This window comes from Hippichthys cyanospilos, chromosome 6 (assembly GCF_059441005.1).
Source record: "Hippichthys cyanospilos isolate Australia breed blue-spotted pipefish chromosome 6, RoL_Hcya_1.0, whole genome shotgun sequence".
In the NCBI taxonomy this organism is placed as follows: domain Eukaryota; kingdom Metazoa; phylum Chordata; class Actinopteri; order Syngnathiformes; family Syngnathidae; genus Hippichthys; species Hippichthys cyanospilos.
Genome location: NC_142374.1, coordinates 10,700,252 through 10,720,000, shown reverse-complemented (window position 1 = coordinate 10,720,000; position 19,749 = coordinate 10,700,252). Strand labels below are relative to the sequence as shown.

The 19,749-nt window shown below is 37.9% G+C and overlaps 1 protein-coding gene across 5 annotated transcripts in view; it reads left to right on the top strand.

Annotated features, from left to right (window-relative positions):
* LOC148422128 (DNA topoisomerase I, mitochondrial) overlaps positions 1–19,749 on the top strand; it is a 28,825-nt gene that overhangs the window by 5,091 nt on the left and 3,985 nt on the right. For 3 of the 5 annotated variants that reach the window (XM_088416386.1, XM_088416387.1, XM_088416385.1), the window contains exons 4-16: positions 2,715–2,761; positions 5,920–6,015; positions 6,432–6,567; positions 6,634–6,752; positions 6,870–6,985; positions 8,383–8,504; positions 11,273–11,395; positions 12,990–13,177; positions 13,679–13,823; positions 14,002–14,145; positions 15,277–15,462; positions 16,464–16,532; positions 18,540–18,654. In XM_088416386.1, the coding sequence (XP_088272512.1) occupies positions 2,715–2,761; positions 5,920–6,015; positions 6,432–6,567; positions 6,634–6,752; positions 6,870–6,985; positions 8,383–8,504; positions 11,273–11,395; positions 12,990–13,177; positions 13,679–13,823; positions 14,002–14,145; positions 15,277–15,462; positions 16,464–16,532; positions 18,540–18,654 (1,606 nt within the window). Of the gene's footprint in view, positions 1–1,618; positions 1,703–2,714; positions 2,762–5,919; positions 6,016–6,431; positions 6,568–6,633; positions 6,753–6,869; positions 6,986–8,382; positions 8,505–11,272; positions 11,396–12,989; positions 13,178–13,678; positions 13,824–14,001; positions 14,146–15,276; positions 15,463–16,463; positions 16,533–18,539; positions 18,655–19,749 lie in introns of those variants that run through there. The other 2 variants (XM_088416388.1, XM_088416389.1) reach the window with 2 other exon arrangements.

Here is a 19,749-nt window from a genome sequence, read left to right as displayed (position 1 = left end):
TTACTGTCATGCATTACTTTTTGCTCTAACATGGTAATGGAATATATTACTCACACAAAAATAGTAATATTTTACTCGTTACAAATCAGAGTTAGTATCTATTACAGCAGAGATGCGGCAGCAGCAGACGACAGGCTGAATATAGACAATACATACACAAGATGGACATATGCCCATTACTTTCAGTTTGTCAGAGATAAAGAAAAGAATAATGTAATAGTTAGGTGTACTTTGTGTTTGACACCTAAAGTGAATCCACCAGCATTTGGAAACCTTGTCAGCAAGATCCCTGTCTCAACTAGCAATGATGACAAGGTAAGCTAACGCTAATTTTCACTGTACAATTGCTATTAATAAGTCTATAAATAGTTATGGTGAAGCACACAAAACTCGTGTAAACAGTGAAACAAATGTTAACAATGCGTTAAACAATCACAATGATGTAGGCTCTCTGCCATTCTTTGCCCCACTGAAGCAATCTATTTTTGAATATTAACATTGAAATTGTGAATTGCACTGTTTTTGCCTACAGCATAAACAAGGCACCACAATGTTGTGGAGTTAAGAAATAAAGGGATTAAAATACAAAACCAAAAAGATTTAGTATCTTTTCTTGAAAGATCACAATACAATACAAATGATTTCAATTGTTTTTTTGGCAAATCCATATTTCCAGTTATGGTGGTGAAAGTAATATAAAACTAATGCAATAGTAGTGTAATGCATTACATTTCAAATACAGTAATATTGTATCGTAACTAATGGCTTCGAAATGACAGTAATCTACTAAATAATGGCTGGTTGTTAGTACCACGTAATCCCGCGGGATTTGAGGGCCACGAGATTTTTCGTCCCCGCATATCAATGGCAATCTCATATATTGATGAACACAGCGCTTGCGCTGTTCGTAACTCCTTTGAATGACAGTAAAACACTTCGTCATACGAATGACAATAAAACACTTCGTCATACGTGATGAGATCTTAAAATCAACGTTACCATCCCAAGTGATGTATGGATGCGATCGCTTGAAGTTCTTCCTGGAAGCGTGTGCAACAACTGATGACTACAACACAAATTGTTGATCCCCAGAGTGAGTCACGAGCCCCTACTTCGATACGAACTTCACAACGTTATTCTGAAATCACATCGCTGTTTCGGGGCGCAAAAAACACTTAAATTACGTTTTTGTCATCCTTGAGCGCAGAAGCGAGCTAGCGGCACTCGGGTGCCTTCGATCGGCTGGTGAGAGAAGTCTGATTACTTTTCTAAGGCAATTTAGTAGACGTACTACTGCGTGTTTTGATGCTGACAGGATGACCACTTTTTAACAAACCAGGCTGACTCAAATGTGTGTTCTGTAGTGCTGACGTCACTTCGTCACCACCAATATTAATAGGGACGTTGTCTGAAATCTGTGTTTTTAGCAAAAAAAAAAAAAGTTTATCAAAGTAATTCTAAAAGTTGGTCGTTTATAAATGTAGACATTTTGTTTTTTGGTGGTGTCGATATATATTCATATATTTTTACCAAATAAATACTATTACTAATAGTAATGTATTTAATTATTAGTAAGTAACTCAATATCTGCAGGCCTACAGGAGAATATCAGGCTACACCAATTTCAAATCCCATGTGGAGATATTTTGGTTTTCTAGCTGAAGAAAAGGATGGTAAAATACTGGCAGATAAAACAAATATGGTTTGTAAACATTGAAAAAAAGTGTCAGGCACCACAGCAAAGAAGCTGTATTTATGTTGTTAAACAATTCAGTATTAGGAAACATCTTTGCTGCAGCTGAAAAAAACTTGCTTTTCTTTTTGTTTTTATAGTTGCATGCTATTTTGATAATTTTGTTGCAGTCTTCTTTGTAAAAGGAAACATTTTGAAAAGTATTTAAGTTAGGCATTATTTCATATCACACATTTTATAAAAATCTTCTTTTGTTCTTGTGGACTCAATCTTGTCAGACGTATGATTTTTGTCTCATTCCATCCATGATAATTATGCCATGTCAATTTTTTCTAGCTTTGTTTTAGGATCACTAATTTAATTTTAAAACTTTCTTGGGTGTAGTTGCCCTAAGGTAAGGATGTTACAGTGTTTCTTTTTTTTTTTTGTAGGTTAATGTTGATGTGTTAACTTAGACCCTGAATTGGTTAGTCTGAGTATTTGGGCTGACCTAAGTTTTCAGCCTTGTTGACAGTTGGTGTCATCTCTGCTAAAGTGGAGTTTGTTTCAGCCATTTGAGTTCATCTACATTCTTGTCCTTGAAATTTGCCAGTCAGTTGACAGATCCCAAGCTCCATTACCTGTTGACTCCAGAGCAGACACGCATAGCTTTCAGTGTGCACCAGCTCTCATTTTATTTGAGCTTCCCTAAATTTGCTTGGTATTTAACACATTCACATTTAGTACATTCACTCCCACCAGCCACAATTTTAAGCATATCTACTATCAAGCAAACGAAATATAATACAATTACTAAATTACACTACACTGTCAAAGCCATTATTTTCCGATGCTACTGTTTACATACACAGGTGTAACTGTGGCTTAGAAAACATCCTCAAGTCGCGCCCTGTCCCATCCTATTCATGACCGAATTGCCCTTGAGCACAACACAGAAATGAGCATATGTCCCATCTCAATTTGTTCATGTATAGTTAGTGTGTTTCTTCAGTTTGCTGAACTTTGATTCGTCTCTCTGCAGATAAAAGCAACAAAGACTGAGAATCTGGAATCAACAACCATTTCCAGGTAGAGATGGAATTTTAATGACAATGTTTCTTTAAAGTGACTATGTAATATTTAAAGCGTTATTCATTTTGGAAATTCACTATATGTTTCAATTAGATGTAAATAAATATGTTCTAGCCAACCAACATACATACTAACACATATTTTAAAATATATTTGTAGATTTAGTATTTGCTATTTATATTCCAATGGGAGCACCCCCAGATGGGGGCAGTCATGTTTCTCTAAGCTACAGAAAGTGAAGGAGGAAAACTTTGGCCAATGAAATTCAAATCACGTTTTGGATGTCACTTTGTGTCTGAGTTTATGGTTTGTATGTCAATCACAAATAAGAATGGGGGGAAAAAAGGAAATAGATGTTTTGATTGCCTATTGTAAATAAAAAGAGAAGGAAGAGAACGGGGGGAGGGGACATCCACTCCACATCGCACGTTTCATGACATGCACGAGGATGGGTGATCGGTTTGGGAGTGAGAATGACTAGTACAAAGAAAACGCCGGCAACGACATTGCGTTACAACAATAATAATAATTGTTGTGTTTTCATTTTCTTTATGTCTGCGGAAGGCTGGGGTAACTAACCAGTTGACACATTTGCCCAAGCTTTGTAGGGTTCACTTTATTCTGCACTGAAACCAATGGTGAATTGTATTTGTATTCGCTCACTTCTCGCTCTCTGGGTTCGCACTTCCAAAAGTATGTGCTAAATTCGCGTAATACCAGTAAATGGCACCTCTAAATATTCCATTCTGTGTCTTAAAGTGACACTGTAAGATTTAGACCGTTTTTTTCATTAGAAATGAATAAATTATTATAAATTTCAAAAACTTATAAATAAATGTGCTCCTAATGACCTGCAGTATGTTTTAAATCACAGATGTCGAACTCCAGTCCTCGAGGGCCGGTATCCTACATGTTTTTAAACCTTTTCCATCAAAAACACCCGATTAAAATGTTTGGGATCATTTTGGAGCTCCTGCAGAGCTTGCTAATGAACTAATCATTTGAATCAGGTGTGTTTGGGAAAGAAAACCGGAAAACATGCTGGATGCCGGCCCTCGAGGGCTGGAGTTCGACACCTATGTTTTAAATATAGTCGTAGGTCTAATTATTAAATTATATTACATGGGGGATGGCACTCAGCCCCGTCTGTTATAGCTATGGACAGCAGGAGGTGCTGCATTTACCATAATGCCCCTCAAGTTCCCACAGGTGCATGCAAAAAATTAAAAGCATCCGTGATAGCTGACAACCCACCCTTAAATGAATGTCCCTAAAACCTGTTTCCTCAACTCTTGTTATGTCTAAATGTATTGTTTTATTTTCATGTTCAAATAACTTGTACAAAACCCATTCACCTTTGGAGAAATAACTACAGCAATTCCACAAATATGAGACACATCTTAATTTTGAGTCAAATTTTGGTATTTTCTATGTTACCGTGTATAAGATACGGCAACACTTTGGCAATAATGTATAAACTATAGCAAAAGAGAATGAATAGCATTTTATGTAAATTCTTCATATATTTTGTGTGCATATCCTAAGTTATATATTTATATACATGCCGGCATCCAGCATGTTTTCCGGAATCAGATTTCCCACATTGTGAGTAGTTAGTGAATACCACGGCAGCGTAACATTGAATGCGCTTGAAGCAGTTTTTCATTTTCCTCATGAGGCAACTCAAGTTAATTTTGCCAAAAATTAGGAAGCCAAAAGTTAGGAAGGTTTCAGATTTCCCATGTTATGAATGCTCAGTGAACACCTTGTGAGTGTAACTGAATGCGCTAGAAGCAGTTGTTTTTCCTTCTCCACGCAACACGTTTTACCATAAACACCCGAAGTTGCGCAGTCAAAAGACCACAATTAATAAACCAGTCAAAAGGAATATCTTTCCGTTTTCTCTAATCTGAGCACTCGACTGCTTACCTTGGCACTCATAATTGAATCAGCTAGGGACATCATAACCTTTACATGATCCTCCATTATAATAATACAGTATTCCTGTGTGTGAACAAGGATGGATTTGGACAGTGGTTCAGTCTGCTTGCTTCTCTTATCAAAAATAATGCCCTAACAACCTCAACTAACTCGATCTGCTGTTAGCTGCAATAGCCACCTGGTGCGAACAGCCAACTGATGTCTGCCCTCAAGCTCGTACCGTCAGGGTAAATGTTGTAAGTAAGAATACGGCCGATACAAAAATGCACATCTGTGCATCAAAACTTGGCTAATGTGGCTGACGGATCAATCATCCTCAAATAGTGTTGCTAAAAAAAAAAAAAATCTTTTTAAGTTACCGTTTATAGGACACACCTATACTTTTGGAACCCATTTTTGGAAACAAAAAAAAAAGTGTGTCTTATATTTGGAGAATTACGGGATACCCCGTGCTGAATCTCTCTTTTTACCAATGTAATAAATGAGACTGCATGGTTTGAGGAGCTGGGTACTCCGCAGGGTGATTGCTGGGATGGCAGATGGTGGCCCAAGTCTTGCTGTGTCAAATCTGTCTCACAGCAGTGTTTTTCTAGACTTGTTAATAGCTTGTTTTCCAGATGTTTTAAACCAAACCCTGTATGAAGAATTTAAGATATGTCGAAATATTATTCCAATTTCTAGCTTTCAAGGTTTATGCCTGATGCTTTAGGTTGTAATTGTACGAATTCACACTGGAGTTAAAAATGAAAATCGTTATAACTGCTTCAGTAATATAAGTTTTATGGCGAGCGTAGGGTTAGGAAATTGTGTGAAATGCTAATTAAAAAAAAATAACAAAAATTCTACCAATTCTACCCCAATTTACCCAATCTGAGAAATGTAGTAAACAAAATTGTGAAAAGGTAGATAAAATAATTAAAAAAAAAATCACAAATGTTGGGTTACATTTTTTTTTTCTCTAAAACACCCATTTTTGAGACCCTTGTTTTGAAAGGAGAAAGGAAAAACATTTAGGCTGTTGATTTTGGCTGGTGGTCTTGGTGCCATGAACATGAAATGACAGCATGACAATGAACAATGCCATATTAAGTGGTTAAGTCATCATCGGCTCAATGACACAAAATAATACTTTTAATGTTATTTTGGTGGGTTTGTGTGTGTGTGTGTGTGTGTGTGTGTGTGTGTGTGTGTGTGTTTGCACATGTGTGATTTAGTGCACCAGGCAATGATAATCTCACTACAAAGAAGAAAGCTGTGAAAAGGAAATTCAAAGATGAGCCTGCTGATGTTCCTACCAGAGACACAGGAACGTAAGTGAATGTTTGAATTCTAAGGTGGTTGACAACTGATTTTGTTAAAAACTGTTAAGCTACAATAGGAATGGTACAGATGGAAAAGGCTAGAGGGGAAAAAAACAAAAAAGATCACAATGTTGGAATGACACCGTTGTATAAGGTGATTGTGAAGATTAAGTTAAACTGTTTTTTTTTTCCCCCAAAATGTTCTGCTAAGCTCGCCAAATAAAAAAGAATTAGTACAGTCCATGTGCTTCCTTCGTGTAATGTGAAAACTATTGCTGTGTCCAGAAATATGTTCTCAACAAAATATACATTCTAATTTCTGCTGAATCGTGTTGGATGTACAGTATATAGATGTATGTACAGTATATATATATATATATATATATATATATATATATAACGTGTGTGTGTGTGTGTGTGTGCAGAATAAATGAAGAAAAGCAGTGTTTAGTGGAAGGAAAAAGTGATGGAGATCCTCTGAAAAAGAATACAAAGAAAAAAACTAAAAGGGTAAATCTGTCTGAAGCAGTCTCCCCAGCTCAATCTCTCATCATCACGCACGTGAGTTGTAAGAAATGTCAATTTTGGGAGGAACTGAATGCACAATTTAAGTATTTCTACACACAGGATGTGAAGGTAGAGGAAGGAGAGCAATCAGTCTCCATAAAGTCTAAGACAAAGGATATTAAGGAAGCAAGAGAATTGAAGCTGAAACTGAAAGAAGAGGAGACGAGCCGCTGGCGATGGTTTGAAGATACCTTTTTTCAACTTTTAGTGAGCTAGTGCTCATTCTCCCTCTTTCTCTGACTTCACCTGAGCTATTACAATTGTCTAATGTATCCTCATATTTGACACCCCATCAGGTGGGAAGAAGAGAAGTACGAAGCTGGGGTAAAATGGAAGTTTCTGGAACACAAAGGACCCTATTTTCCGCCTGATTACGAGCCCCTACCAGACAATGTTAATTTCTACTACCAAGGTATGTGAGCTCCCTAAGAGAATGTACTTAAGGGGGGTGTCTTTTAATCTCCAGCTATCAAAAACAGGCTTCCAATATCAATTTTTATCTGTAAAAACAATGTATAGGAAATGTTTCAAATTGGGCTGCAAAGTCAACTAGTTACATCGACAATTGATTGCATAGTACATGTGTGATTTAAACAGAAGCACTGTGGATAATACCGTCATTGCTATACAGTGTTCACAACAGAGTCCAAAGGTTGGTGCTCATTTCGTCAAAAATACTCAATACGATGCAAACTTGTCATTCATGGCAGCACAGTCGTGATAAATGAGTTTCTGTGAAGGAAGCACGTTCTGACTGCTTGATTTCTGACAAAGGGCAGCTATCACCTGTTTTCTGAGTCCTGCGACTTACGCTCAGGTGTGACTTGTGCATATTCAAATATACTATTCGTACTCCAGGGTGACTTTTAATACTGTACTTTATCACAATAATTGGAACACTAACCAATATCACTCTAAAACGCTATCCTTTTTTTCCAAATCCCTGCCAGTGTTCACAGTTTCAAGTGATCACTTTTACAGTGTTCTGAAAACATAAAACTGCCCTATCACTGGTGAGCTTCTTTAGAACAAGGCTGTGGGCCACCTGGTCTGTGTTGGTGATCCCTCGTTGAGAGCCTGTTTCTAGTGAATACATCTTCAAATCGTTTTATTTACTTACTTGTCATATCAATTAAATTCAAGTTAAATTAAATTTACCACATTTTTTTTCATCATTATTTATGTTGTTTTATTGCACTTACAGTAGCCAAGTAATTAGAATTCAGCTATTTCATCGTCTCTGTTTGACATTTTTTTTTTTTTAATTTCCTCCCTCACACTTGTGTGTTTTTTCTATTTTTTATTTTTTCTAAGTTCTTGGAATGCTGCCTCTATGGCGCAAGTATAACGTTGAATGTCTTAACAAGAAAAGACTCTCAAAATGGCCTTATCTCATTTTCTTCTTCGCACATTTTTTATACTGGTGCTGTGTTCACTGACTGCTCACAATTTGGGAAATATGAACTACACTTAACCCATAACAAATATATAACTTGGGATATGCAAATCAAAAAAATATCAAGAATTTTCAAAAGATTAGATTTATTCTGTTTTGCTATCGTGTTGTTGCCAAACTCTTGGTGCGTCCTATACACGGTAACATTGAAAATACTAGAATTTGACCCAGAAATGAACAAATATACACAGGTGCATCCTTTTTTTGGCAAATTTAACTAAATGATCATTTTGATGAAAGGGTTTAGTAATGTGCCAGGTAACAATTCTAAGCACAAAGTACATTAAATATAAATAAATCATCTTACTTTGTTTGCTCAATCATCACAGCACTGTTTTGCTTTTTGTGCACAGGCAAGCCAGTGAGACTGAGCTTGGCAGCTGAGGAGGTGGCTTTGTTCTTTGCTCGAATGTTAGATCAGGACTACACTACTAAAAAGGTCTTTCGTGACAACTTCTTCACCGATTGGAGACAAGTAAGTGGAAATGGGTCTGTGGTCCCTTCTGAAGGTTTCTTATTTTCGCCCAGATGGCCTCTATGAGTTTTTCTTTCCCCTCCTGGGAGCTTTGTTGTGTATTTATGATAATCTGTATGACTTCTTTTTCACCCGTGAAACCCTTTGAGACTGCTGTGATTTCGGGCTATATAAATAAACTTGACTAAATGAGTGATTGTAACATTTTGAAACGTTCTTCTATACCCATTCTCCAAAACACTGATTGATTTGCCAGTTTTAAAGCATTACAACTAAAATTAATTTTATTAAAATGGTCAGTAAAGGAAAAAGGTATTTATATTAATTCATTCTAAACAAATGTAGCATGGTAGAACATTGCATGAGATGGATAAAATGCAATTTAAGCTTTTTTCTGCTTTGTTTTAAGAAATATTGTAACCTGTATGAGACATTACGTTGGAAGAGTGGTTAGCATTTTCACCTCTTCCGCCTTCTTGTGTGGAGTTCTGTTCTGCCTGTGCCCGAGTGGTTTCTCTTTAGGAACTCCAGCTTCCTCCGGCCTTTCACTTGGTACTAATAGTGCTTTGCACAAATTAGTCGTTTATCTACTAATGACAGAGCATCAGGAGCAACTAGGAATTCAGTGTCGTCCTCAAAGACACTGATATGGTCGGGGCACGGAACTCACAGCCTCTCAGATTGGAGTCCAAATACTCTACCACTGAGCCATACCACATCTAAGGACTCTGAAATATCCTTATGTGGGATTGGGTGCGATGGTTGTTTGTCTCTGTGTGCCCTGCAATTGGGTGGCAATGACAATAAGTGGCTTTAGAAAATGGATACTGTAGCTAGATGTAACCTGTATCACTTAAGGTACAAACACACTACTGTACTTTGGTACCGCTACTTACTTATTACATTTGTTCCAGAAGTCATTATTTAATGTGGATTTTTCGTAAGTAGAGGCGCTTTTTACATGTCAGTAGCCTATGTCCCAAGCTCTCCAAAAACGCCCCTTAATTAATTGGAATACAATTCATTTGTTTCCCTTGAAACAGCACTGGTGCAGACGACTTTGTTTGTTTCATTTAAATGTTTTTATTTTACGTTTCTAGTCATCTAGGCATCATTTACAAGTTCACAGGCGCAATAATATTTATTTTTGGATCATTTTGAGCATCTCAGTTTACTAATGTTTAGGTTTAAGGTCATGCAAAGTAACTGTGCTTCCTGTGTGTTCTGTTGTTCAGCCTTTTCACTAACGTGCTAACAAAGTTAACGTCAGAAGCGACAGAACGCTATTAACTACTGATTTAAGAGGAAGTGTTTAGAGGTTGGTTTAGAGTAGCCCAAAGCGGCATTTATGTGTTTTAATGTGAATATGTACAATGTTAGCTGTAACCGACATCAGTTTTATGATTGTTAGTTCTACGGTATGAATTGTTGCTGGAAAGTGTGGTTGAAATGTGTAAAGATGAAACATACAAGACCGCAATAAACATCAGGGCAAATAACTCGTATGTCTCGTTTTTATTTTACGTGGGGATTGCATTCGCTTTAGGCTGTAACATTAAATATGAAAAAATAAAGCACATAACGTTTACGATGCTCACTTGCACAGTATCTTTTCCATATCTGATTACATTGTTCTTTAAAGTTGATTTTTTATTTTTTTATCATGCGACCTGCTTGTTTTCCTGGTTTGTCAAGTGCAATGCACCTTTTGTAAATATTGAAATGTTTAAATAAAGCTAACATTGTTGACACTGTTATCAATCAGGGTGTCTTTAGTGCAGGAAAAATGATGCACAGAGCCTGGGGGTGTATCATGCACAATTAATTTTGCACTGGTTAGTGCTCAATGCACTTGAAAATATAATTTGCATTGATATGCTAATCCATACAAGTAGCTTCTCTGCATAAGAACAAATCCAATTAAACTGTTATATTAGAGGCGGAAAAAACTCTTCTCGCTCCACTGCCCTCAATACCCACCTCCTGTCTTTTGTCAGTCATGCTTAGATACGCTGAGTGACTGGATGTCCGTACAGCCACTGTGCTTGTGTAAGTGTACACTGATAAGTATGTTGCTCTGCAGGCCAGAATTTGCATTGCAAACTCATTTGATTTTACACAATGTGCATTGGTGGCACTTCATGACTAAGACAACAAACTCATTAAATTCCTGCTCAGTGTTTATTGTCATCACTTTTGGACAAGTTATTTGTGATAGTTACTTATGAGTCTGACACCTGAAATGAAGAGCATTTTTTTTGCCTGTAATGCACTGTTTACTTTGATTTAAAAAGGAAAACAAGTATTGGGATTGCACGTTACTGAAAAAAAAATGTTACTTTCATCACTGTCATGTTCTGACAATTTTGAGTCAGTTGAAGCTTTTTTCCTGGGATTTATAGTTTCGGGTTAGTAAAAGCCCAACATGTTCTTTTTTACACCTTTTAACATTTGAAATGATCCATAAAGTGTACAAGAGAAACTGTTGATTGGTGCTCTGGTACCAGTCTTTATGAAAAAGTATATCTTTTAGATCAACAATTTAAAGTTCTGCAAGACTGCCTGACATACACACACAATACTGGATTTTATTTTTATTTTTTATTTTTATTTTTATTTTTTATTTTTACTACTTGTCACATTACATTGTCACAAATGATCAAATATGGGTCTTAATATACAGGGTTTTACATCGAAATGATAGGTTTAGAGAATTTTCCCTCTGTGCCAATACAGCATAGTCTTACTAACTTTTCACCTTGTTTTAGGAGATGACTCATGAGGAGAGGTTGTTAATTCAAGATCTTAACAAGTGTGATTTCGGAGAAATGCATGCAATGCATAAAGCAATGGTAGAGAAAAGAAAAAACATGAGCAAGGAGGACAAACAGGTAAGATAACGATTTACTACATGTATGTATTGGGTTGCGTGGTGTGGAAAATTTTTAATCCGTACCGTAATTGGTGGCTGTAAAGGTCTACTCCACCAGCAGAACTTTTGAAAAACACTGCATCGGTCAATTTATTGGGAAATAATTACACTGATTGGAAATATTAACCCTGCTGTTCAGCACACACAAATAACACCCTTGTCACTCACCCATTAGCAGTCGTGGATGCTTTCTAGCTTGTAACTGGTTTGATTTTGCATAATCCAGGACATTCATGGTACAGTGTGCTCCCGGTTTATGAGATTAATCTGTTCTGCGGATCTTGGGATCGTTAAGCGAATTCGCCGTATGGCGGGCAATCCAAACCTATGTTAATTACCTAATTTGTATAAAACCCCAGCTAAAAACATAAATATTGTATATAGATATTAAAAATTGGCATCAAAATAGTATAGTAAGTGTTACTAACAGGATGTACTTGCATACAGTTAAATAACATCATAAAAATACATAAAGGATTTATTTACCTTCGAGTGACGCTTGTTATGGCCATATTCCCTTGTAAGGGTAGCCCAGGCTAGGCTAGCTTAGCTTTCTTCGTATTTCTTGATTGTCTCCATTTTTAATTCCATTTAAATCATCTTCTTACCTCTCTCTGATGATGAGGTCCTCTGAATTAAGCACTAAAATGCATAATGAATACGATATCGACGAGATCAAGTCTTTAGGAAGCCATCTTTGTGACCCTGTGTGCCAATAGCAGACCAGCATCTTTGTGACCCCATCACACTGACCAATAGTAAACCAGCATTTTAGTGACGTGTTGCAGCAGAGGCAGTTTGACGCCAACAGAAAATAAGAGCAATTACCTAAAAACCCCTCAAAAGGGAGGCAAAACAACTAACACAATCGATCCCACAGGTCATGAGAGTTGTTGATGTGAATCGTAAAGTGGGATAAATGCTTTAAAGAGGGGACGAAAAAAACGTAATCCAGGGACATTGTAACCTGGGGGTCCACTGTATTCGTATTTATTTAGTCCACCTCTGTACTATACTGAATTTCCACACAACAGAATAGGTAAGGATCAGAAGTAACTGCTTTGTGCTGTAGCTACGCATAATGTATGAGCAAATAGAGTGCTGCTCAGCTTTTGACAAATGGATGTGCAGGGTAGTAATGTGGTCTGACGTCAAACTTATTTAACATGGTCTCACACAAATGTAAATATCAGACAAAGACCAAAGGTATTTAAAGGGGCTTTTCAAATGTAGCCAAGCATAAAAAAAAAACAACCAAAAAAAACAAAAGCCATAGGCATGTTCATGCTTGCTCTCTTAATCAAGCACAATTTGTTAATAACATGCTTAATGTTAACATCTGTAAAAGGCTGTTGTGATTTCAACTAAGACAAAATGCATTTGCTGGGGTTACAGCAATTGAGTAATTGAGAGTCTCTTACTCCAATAACTGTGTCTGCAACATTTGTACATTGCTGCATTGTTCCTCTTTGTACAGGTTTCAATTGTGATGGTATCTTTGATGGTATAGTTTCTATTATTTGGTTTTGGTGTGCATATTTATCCCGTTGCAGGCTTTGAAGGAGGCCAATCAGAAGATTGTGGATGAATATGGATACTGTCTGCTAGACCACCACAATGAACGTATTGGCAACTTTAAGATTGAGCCTCCAGGGCTGTTCAGGGGTAGAGGCGAGCATCCCAAACAAGGCAAGCTGAAAAAAAGGATCCAGCCTGAAGATGTCATCATCAACTGCAGCAAGTGAGAGAAGCAACACATATAGAGATGTGATGCGATGCTTATATGAAGGCAGGGGACCTGACCAAAAGTTTAGTGATTGCAGAGTTTTCCAAAGTAGTAAATTTTTGCCTTATCACAGCGGTCCCCAACCTTCTCACTGTGTATGTAATATCAACAGTGCCCAGAAGCGACGCCAAAAAAACTAAGATCAAGCTCGAATCTATGAACCGTTAGACTAAATCATCTCCAAAACATTATTTCGGGTGCAGCCCACACAGCCCGATACCAGTTGATCCACAGACCGGTACCGGTCCGCCGACCGGTGGTTGGGGACCGCTGGTCTATCAGTATTAGTAGCCCATGCCGCCCCCTTCCCTTCTGAAGATCAAATTTTTGTGTAAAGCCACTAATATAGCAAGCCCATGACAAAAGGTACACCATGCAGCCAAAGTATATCTGAATGGTTGCTTATAGTAAAATGTGCTTTGGCTCTTCTGTGATTTTTTGCTCTATGTGCCACAGGGACTCCCTCATCCCTGTGCCTCCTGCTGGTCATCAGTGGAAGGAAGTTCGACATGACAACACTGTGACATGGTTGGCCAGTTGGACTGAAAACATCCAAGGGGCCATTAAATATGTCATGCTGAATGCCAACTCCAAACTCAAAGTTAGTCTGGGAAATATTATTTTTTGGTGGCTCTGACATGAACAACACACATTCTGTTTTTAGGATATTTGCACTGCAGATTTTGTTTGTCTACATAAGTGAGCTGTTATCTAATATTGTTACGTAATTTATTTTTCTTGTTTTACTCAATAAGTTCCTTGACATTCTTTCATTGCAGGGTGAAAAGGACTGGGAAAAATATGAGCTCGCTCGCAAACTTAAGGCACATGTTGAGGGCATTCGTACTCAGTATCTTGATGATATGAAGTCAAAAGAGATGCGCATTCGACAGAGAGCTGTGGCCCTTTACTTCATTGACAAGGTCTGATTTGAAGATTAAGTACATGAATCAAGTAATGGGAATGCCAAGTTTCCCTTTCTGACACATCATTAAGAGGAGCCTGTCACACAGGTCTTTCTTAATGCTCAGGTCTAATTCAAAGACTCATGAGCATGTGTAAAAATCAATACTGTGTCATGATGACCTTTTCTGTCATCTCATGTAAGATAAAATGCCTTTTGCAAGGAGATTTGATCATATGTAACCTCTTCTTTCTCCTTCCGTGTTCCCTTTTCAAGGTTTCTTCTGATTAGCAAATGGTTTGGGGGAGTTTATGTTTTTTCTTGGGGAGCAAGCAGATTATAAACAAAGTGCTTGTGAAAATTTTCAAACTCGTGATCAAGGGCCATATATACAAATTTAAGCTGAGGATCTGTCAAAATTGGTGATAGCAATCTTTTCTTTCCTTTTGACTTTGCCAAGTAGTTCAGCTTTCAATCGTAACGTTCAGTGTGCACTACTTGACAAATTTACTGTATCATGTTTTTAGAAATTACACATCCAAGCATTGTTGAAGACTTGTAAAATCCAACCACAAAATCATTTTTTCTTTCACAAATACAAAATCATAAAATGACGTTTAATTTGACTTCGTAATAAAGAAATAACCATTTACCATTTTCTAGTTTAAAATTGACAGTAAATGTATACATTTGTGGATAATACCAATTTGAACAATGGACATATCAGTTCGGTCGTTGTTACTACCTACTGCCGGTGTATGACTGCCAACTTGTCCTGCTAGGTCTCAGGACTACCACTGTCTCCCGCACTTTTTATGCCAGAGACCCTTCCATTTACCCCAGCCTTGTCTGACTGGCTGTGAAAGTGTTTTGAGGTTGGTCGGTATGAAAATCGGCATGAAAAACATAATGCATCCTTGTGTCTTAACTATATTGCTTTCCCAAAACATGGAAATATTTTGATATTCCAAGCGCTTCATTTTTTGCAGGTCTGCAAGACTGCAACAAACCTTACATAGGCTGTTGGTCTTGTAAACTTGTGAAACTGATGTTGATTTGATTTGGAAACACTTGTTCTGAAATTGTGTAATGAAGATGGAACGTCTGTTGTGGATTTGATATTGATCTCTACATTTTTGTCTCGAAAAAGCTGGCGCTGAGAGCCGGTAACGAAAAAGAGGAGGGAGAGACTGCAGACACAGTGGGCTGTTGTTCGCTACGTGTCGAGCACATCACACTCCATGAGCATCTGGATGGCAACACTTGTGTGGTAGAATTTGATTTCCTGGGCAAGGATTCCATTCGCTACTACAACAAAGTCCCAGTCATCCATAAGGTAACACGCAAACTTTTGTGGTTGCTGATCATGGAAAGAACAGTGTGAATAATTAAGATTTGTCATGTTCGGTATTGGTGGGCATTTTGTAACGTTCGCTAATTGCCTATTTCTCTGCCTGATAAAATATAAACACGTTTGAAATTTGTGATTTTTTTTTTTGTACACATTTTTTTTTTATTTTTCAAAGGGGCAGGGCAGTCTTACAGACATAGGTAGATGTTTATTTTTCATCATATACTGTATATGTTATATGGCAGTGCTAATAAAAATATTTTACACATGTAGTGTTGGGGTTACTATGTGGGTTACTGGGCATATCTTGCCTGATTTTGACTTTTTTTGTTTGTTTTTTTAACCCCAGCATGATCATTCTAAAAGATCAATACTTAATTGGCAATGCTAAAACTGGGTCCTCTTTGTGAGGTGAAAGTATTAGAATCTTTGTCACACTGCATGGAATTTGAGATTCATAAATGCATGTTGCCTTTAATGTGAAAATTATTTTGGAAGTTACTTATGATTGTGTGAGTGAAAATTATATACATTTTAAAAGGATGGTCAATTAAGTGCTGCATTTTTGTATGCTTGGCAGTTGATATATTCACAGTAACTGTTGTTCTTTGTGTGTGTGAGTGTGTGCGCGCGTGCGTGGTATTTAAATGAGTGCATACAAAAGCAGTATATTGGACACAATTAATTGGTCCCCTGCCTAATAGCAAAAATAATACCCAAGAAATGTGTGAGATTGCTAAATGTCACTCTGAATTTTAAACATTTCCATTTGTGAAATCAATGACTCAAAAATGCAGAGGGTGGCATACCTCTGGTGTGCCTTATCTTTGCACTCAACATTGAAGGGTAATGTCATGCAATGTGAGCTGAGAGCTCAGATGAGCCTTTTTTTATTTAGCAGGTTGGCTTGACACTTTGGCTAATTTAAGAAGTTTCATTGTGTAGCTGTCATGACAAAATGTGTAAACGTGTTTTTCTTTTACCAGGTATTTAAGAATCTTAAGCTTTTCATGGAAAATAAGGACCCTGGAGATGAGCTCTTTGACCGCCTCAGTGTGAGTGTTTTTTTATTTTTTGTTGAATAAAAACGCCTTTTCAGTCTTCAACATTTATCTGCAGGCAATTGATATCAGCCGTTTTTCCACCACTAGAACACAGAGCTTCTCTGGGTCATTATTTAACATGTGTGAAAACATAACCCAGACTAACGGATTGTCCTTACTGAAGGACCAGGGAGCTCGCGTTTAGGATTGCTTCTTGTAGAGCAGTAATGTCAATCTACAGACGGGTGACCCAGTGTTAAGTGCTTTGACTGTTGACAAGCACTTAGTTTCCATAGTGCAACACAGCTGGAGGTGAGATACAACGTTTGAATTCACATTTTGTAGCAAAACAGCTGAATGAAGCTGAAAGAAAATAGTTCAGATAAGGCATAAGAAGGTCTGCCATTCCGTCACCTTTTGTGGAAAAGGAAAACAACTTGAGTCAGGATTAGATGGAGGGCAATTGACGGCAAAAGTATGCTGCTTCTGCCGTGCAGCCTTTGGCATGTTAGAAAATGTCAGGTTGTGTTGGCATGGTAATGGCTGCTTTGGGCTCATCTCATTGACACGCAAAAAGGCCAGGCCATGCAAAGAGCAGAAAGAGGATGGCGAGGGGGAGTGAAGGAATAAGAGGTGGTATATGATGGCTGCACTAAGGTGGGGAGAAAAGAGATGTCAAAGCGTGAAGGGGCTGTCTGACATCTCGTTTTTTTGTTTTTGTTTTGTTTTTTTTAGATATAACTGCATTGCACGTTAATAAAGTTAGTTTACTCTCAACTGTCTGCAAGTATAAAGTGCAACTCTGGCACTACAGTGATCCCTCGCTACTTCACGCCTCTCCTGTCAGTGCTTCGTGGATTTTTTCTTTTTTTTTTTTTCCAAAGGACCGTCACCTCACATTAGGCATAATGCACTGCAGCACTCCCACACTCAATCCTAATGTGGAGTCTGAAGCAGTCTAACAGCCCTAATACTCAATCTTGTTCGAATGAAGGCACTTTTACTTGAAAATGAGAGATGGCTGTACTGATTGAACCATAATGGGAATTAGATGGCAGAACACATTTGGGTCTTTTTTTTTTCATGATAAACATCTTTGCAGTGAATGTGAGCGCACTTATTTTAGATGTCACGTGACAAGGCTCTAGATGTCATTTTACAAAATGAGCATAGCAGTCTTCGACTTTGTGACACAACAATCAATCCAAGTGTGTAATTCTGAGCCCACGTTGTGCATGTTAGCCTCCCTTAACACACACATGCACACACGGGTCAAACAGCTCAACTGCAGCAGCATTTTGAAGAGAAATTGCAGCAGGTCTGAAATTAGAACAAAAGTAATGACAATGTAAATGACATGGGCAAACACTTGTTCGTGCAAGGGAGGCTAAGGGCAATTATGCTGGCCCTCAGACTCTCATACACCTTCATTAGTATGGCTAATGCAGCATTGGGTTCCTCATTAGCAAATTATCATTAGCAAGGGGCTGGAGTAGCAGTGTGTGCGTGTCCATCATGTGAATGCACATGTATGTTTGCATGTCCATTAGCATGCGTTCTCTATTTAATAGGCTCACATTCATGCAAAAATGTGGCCTTAGAAGCTGAGTCGTGGCCTCGCTTTGATTAAACCAGGCTTCATCATTTTTGCAATCTTAATCTGAATAATGTATTTCTATTTTTGCCAGACCTGTAATGACCCACAATGAATTTTAGCACAGGAGTATTGCAGCCTTTCATTGTTTCTGTGGTGCTGAGACTCCACCCAATGTCTAGCCTCTGCCTAGAATAGTTCAAAATTGTAATGATACCTACACAGTGCATGAGGGTGGAAGGTGTTCTGAACTTTTTAAAGTGAAAAATGATGACTGCTAAGTAGCCTATGCGTGGGATAGAAATACCACAGTGCCACCTAGTGGTAATAAAGAGATTTTACATGTTCGAGCACGATGGGATTATTATTATTATTTTTTTTTTTATATATTCCTGTGTCTTGGTTCTGTTCTGTTTCCATGACAGACCGCCTTGCTGAATAAGTACCTGGGTTCCCTCATGCCAGGTCTGTCAGCAAAGGTTTTCAGGACATACAATGCATCCATCACCCTGCAGCAGCAACTTGAAGAACTCACAAATGGTAATTAAAGATGTTCTCACCACAGTTTATGCAAGGTTGGCCATATCCATTGTTTATCAATAAATAGGTACCAGCAAACTGCCAATGTCTCCTTTGGTTAAAAGTGTAATGCAGACTTTAAAATGTTAAACATTTTTCTGCATCGTGTATGATCCACTAATGCCCAGATGAGTACAAAGAGTGCTGACTTTTTAACTTTGACTGTGACTATCAGTTTGTTTCTATCCCTTCTGTTCAGAGCTTTTTGGGGTGAATGCTCCATTGTAGCTTGGAGAGATGTGGGAGATGTCATTCATCTCCCAGGGTACATGTAGTGTTGTGGAATTGGGATGGAAACTAGGAAAAAAAGTGTCCAACCTTAAGCTCAGCCCAAAATCCTACTCAGTGAGAAAAACTGAAAAATCTATGAGTGCAACAAAAAGATCTGAAGTGAAGTTTTATACATGAGTATGTTATCTGACCAGCATCTGAGCATTAGAGAAGACTTAGAGTTGCTCTAGGTAAGAATAAAGACCCACCATTCACGATACTTTTGCTTGAAAGCAAAGAGCTACATACAGTATCTAATTAAAACACATTGAATTAGAGTGCACCAGTTAAAAGGGCTTTACAGTGCAAAGTACAGATAATCAGTGCAAATAAAAATACGAGTAAGTTACGACAAAATCACAATAACACAGTTAAGACCGGGATTTTTCAAGTTGATATACAGTATATATGTTTTTTTTTTTTTAAATAATTCATGTATGGCAATTTGTCAACTGTGGCCAGCTGTTGCTTTAAGTTTATGCACCATGTCTAAGCTTGATACAGAGACTGGAGTTAGTTGCATTTTAGGCCTGACAGGCACTGAACGACCACAACTCCAATTTGACAATGGAGGCGCGGAACCTGGTCCACTCGGACTCAATGTCCTCTGCCCCCCCTGGAATATCGTAGAAATTCTGCTGGAGATGGGAGTTGAAACGTCTTCTGACAGGTGACACTTCTAAAAGCAGACACTCACGATAAGTTTGGGTCTGCTGGGTCTGACCAGCATCCTTTCCTACCATCGGAGCCAACTCACCATCTGAGTGTCCAAAACATGCGGGCACA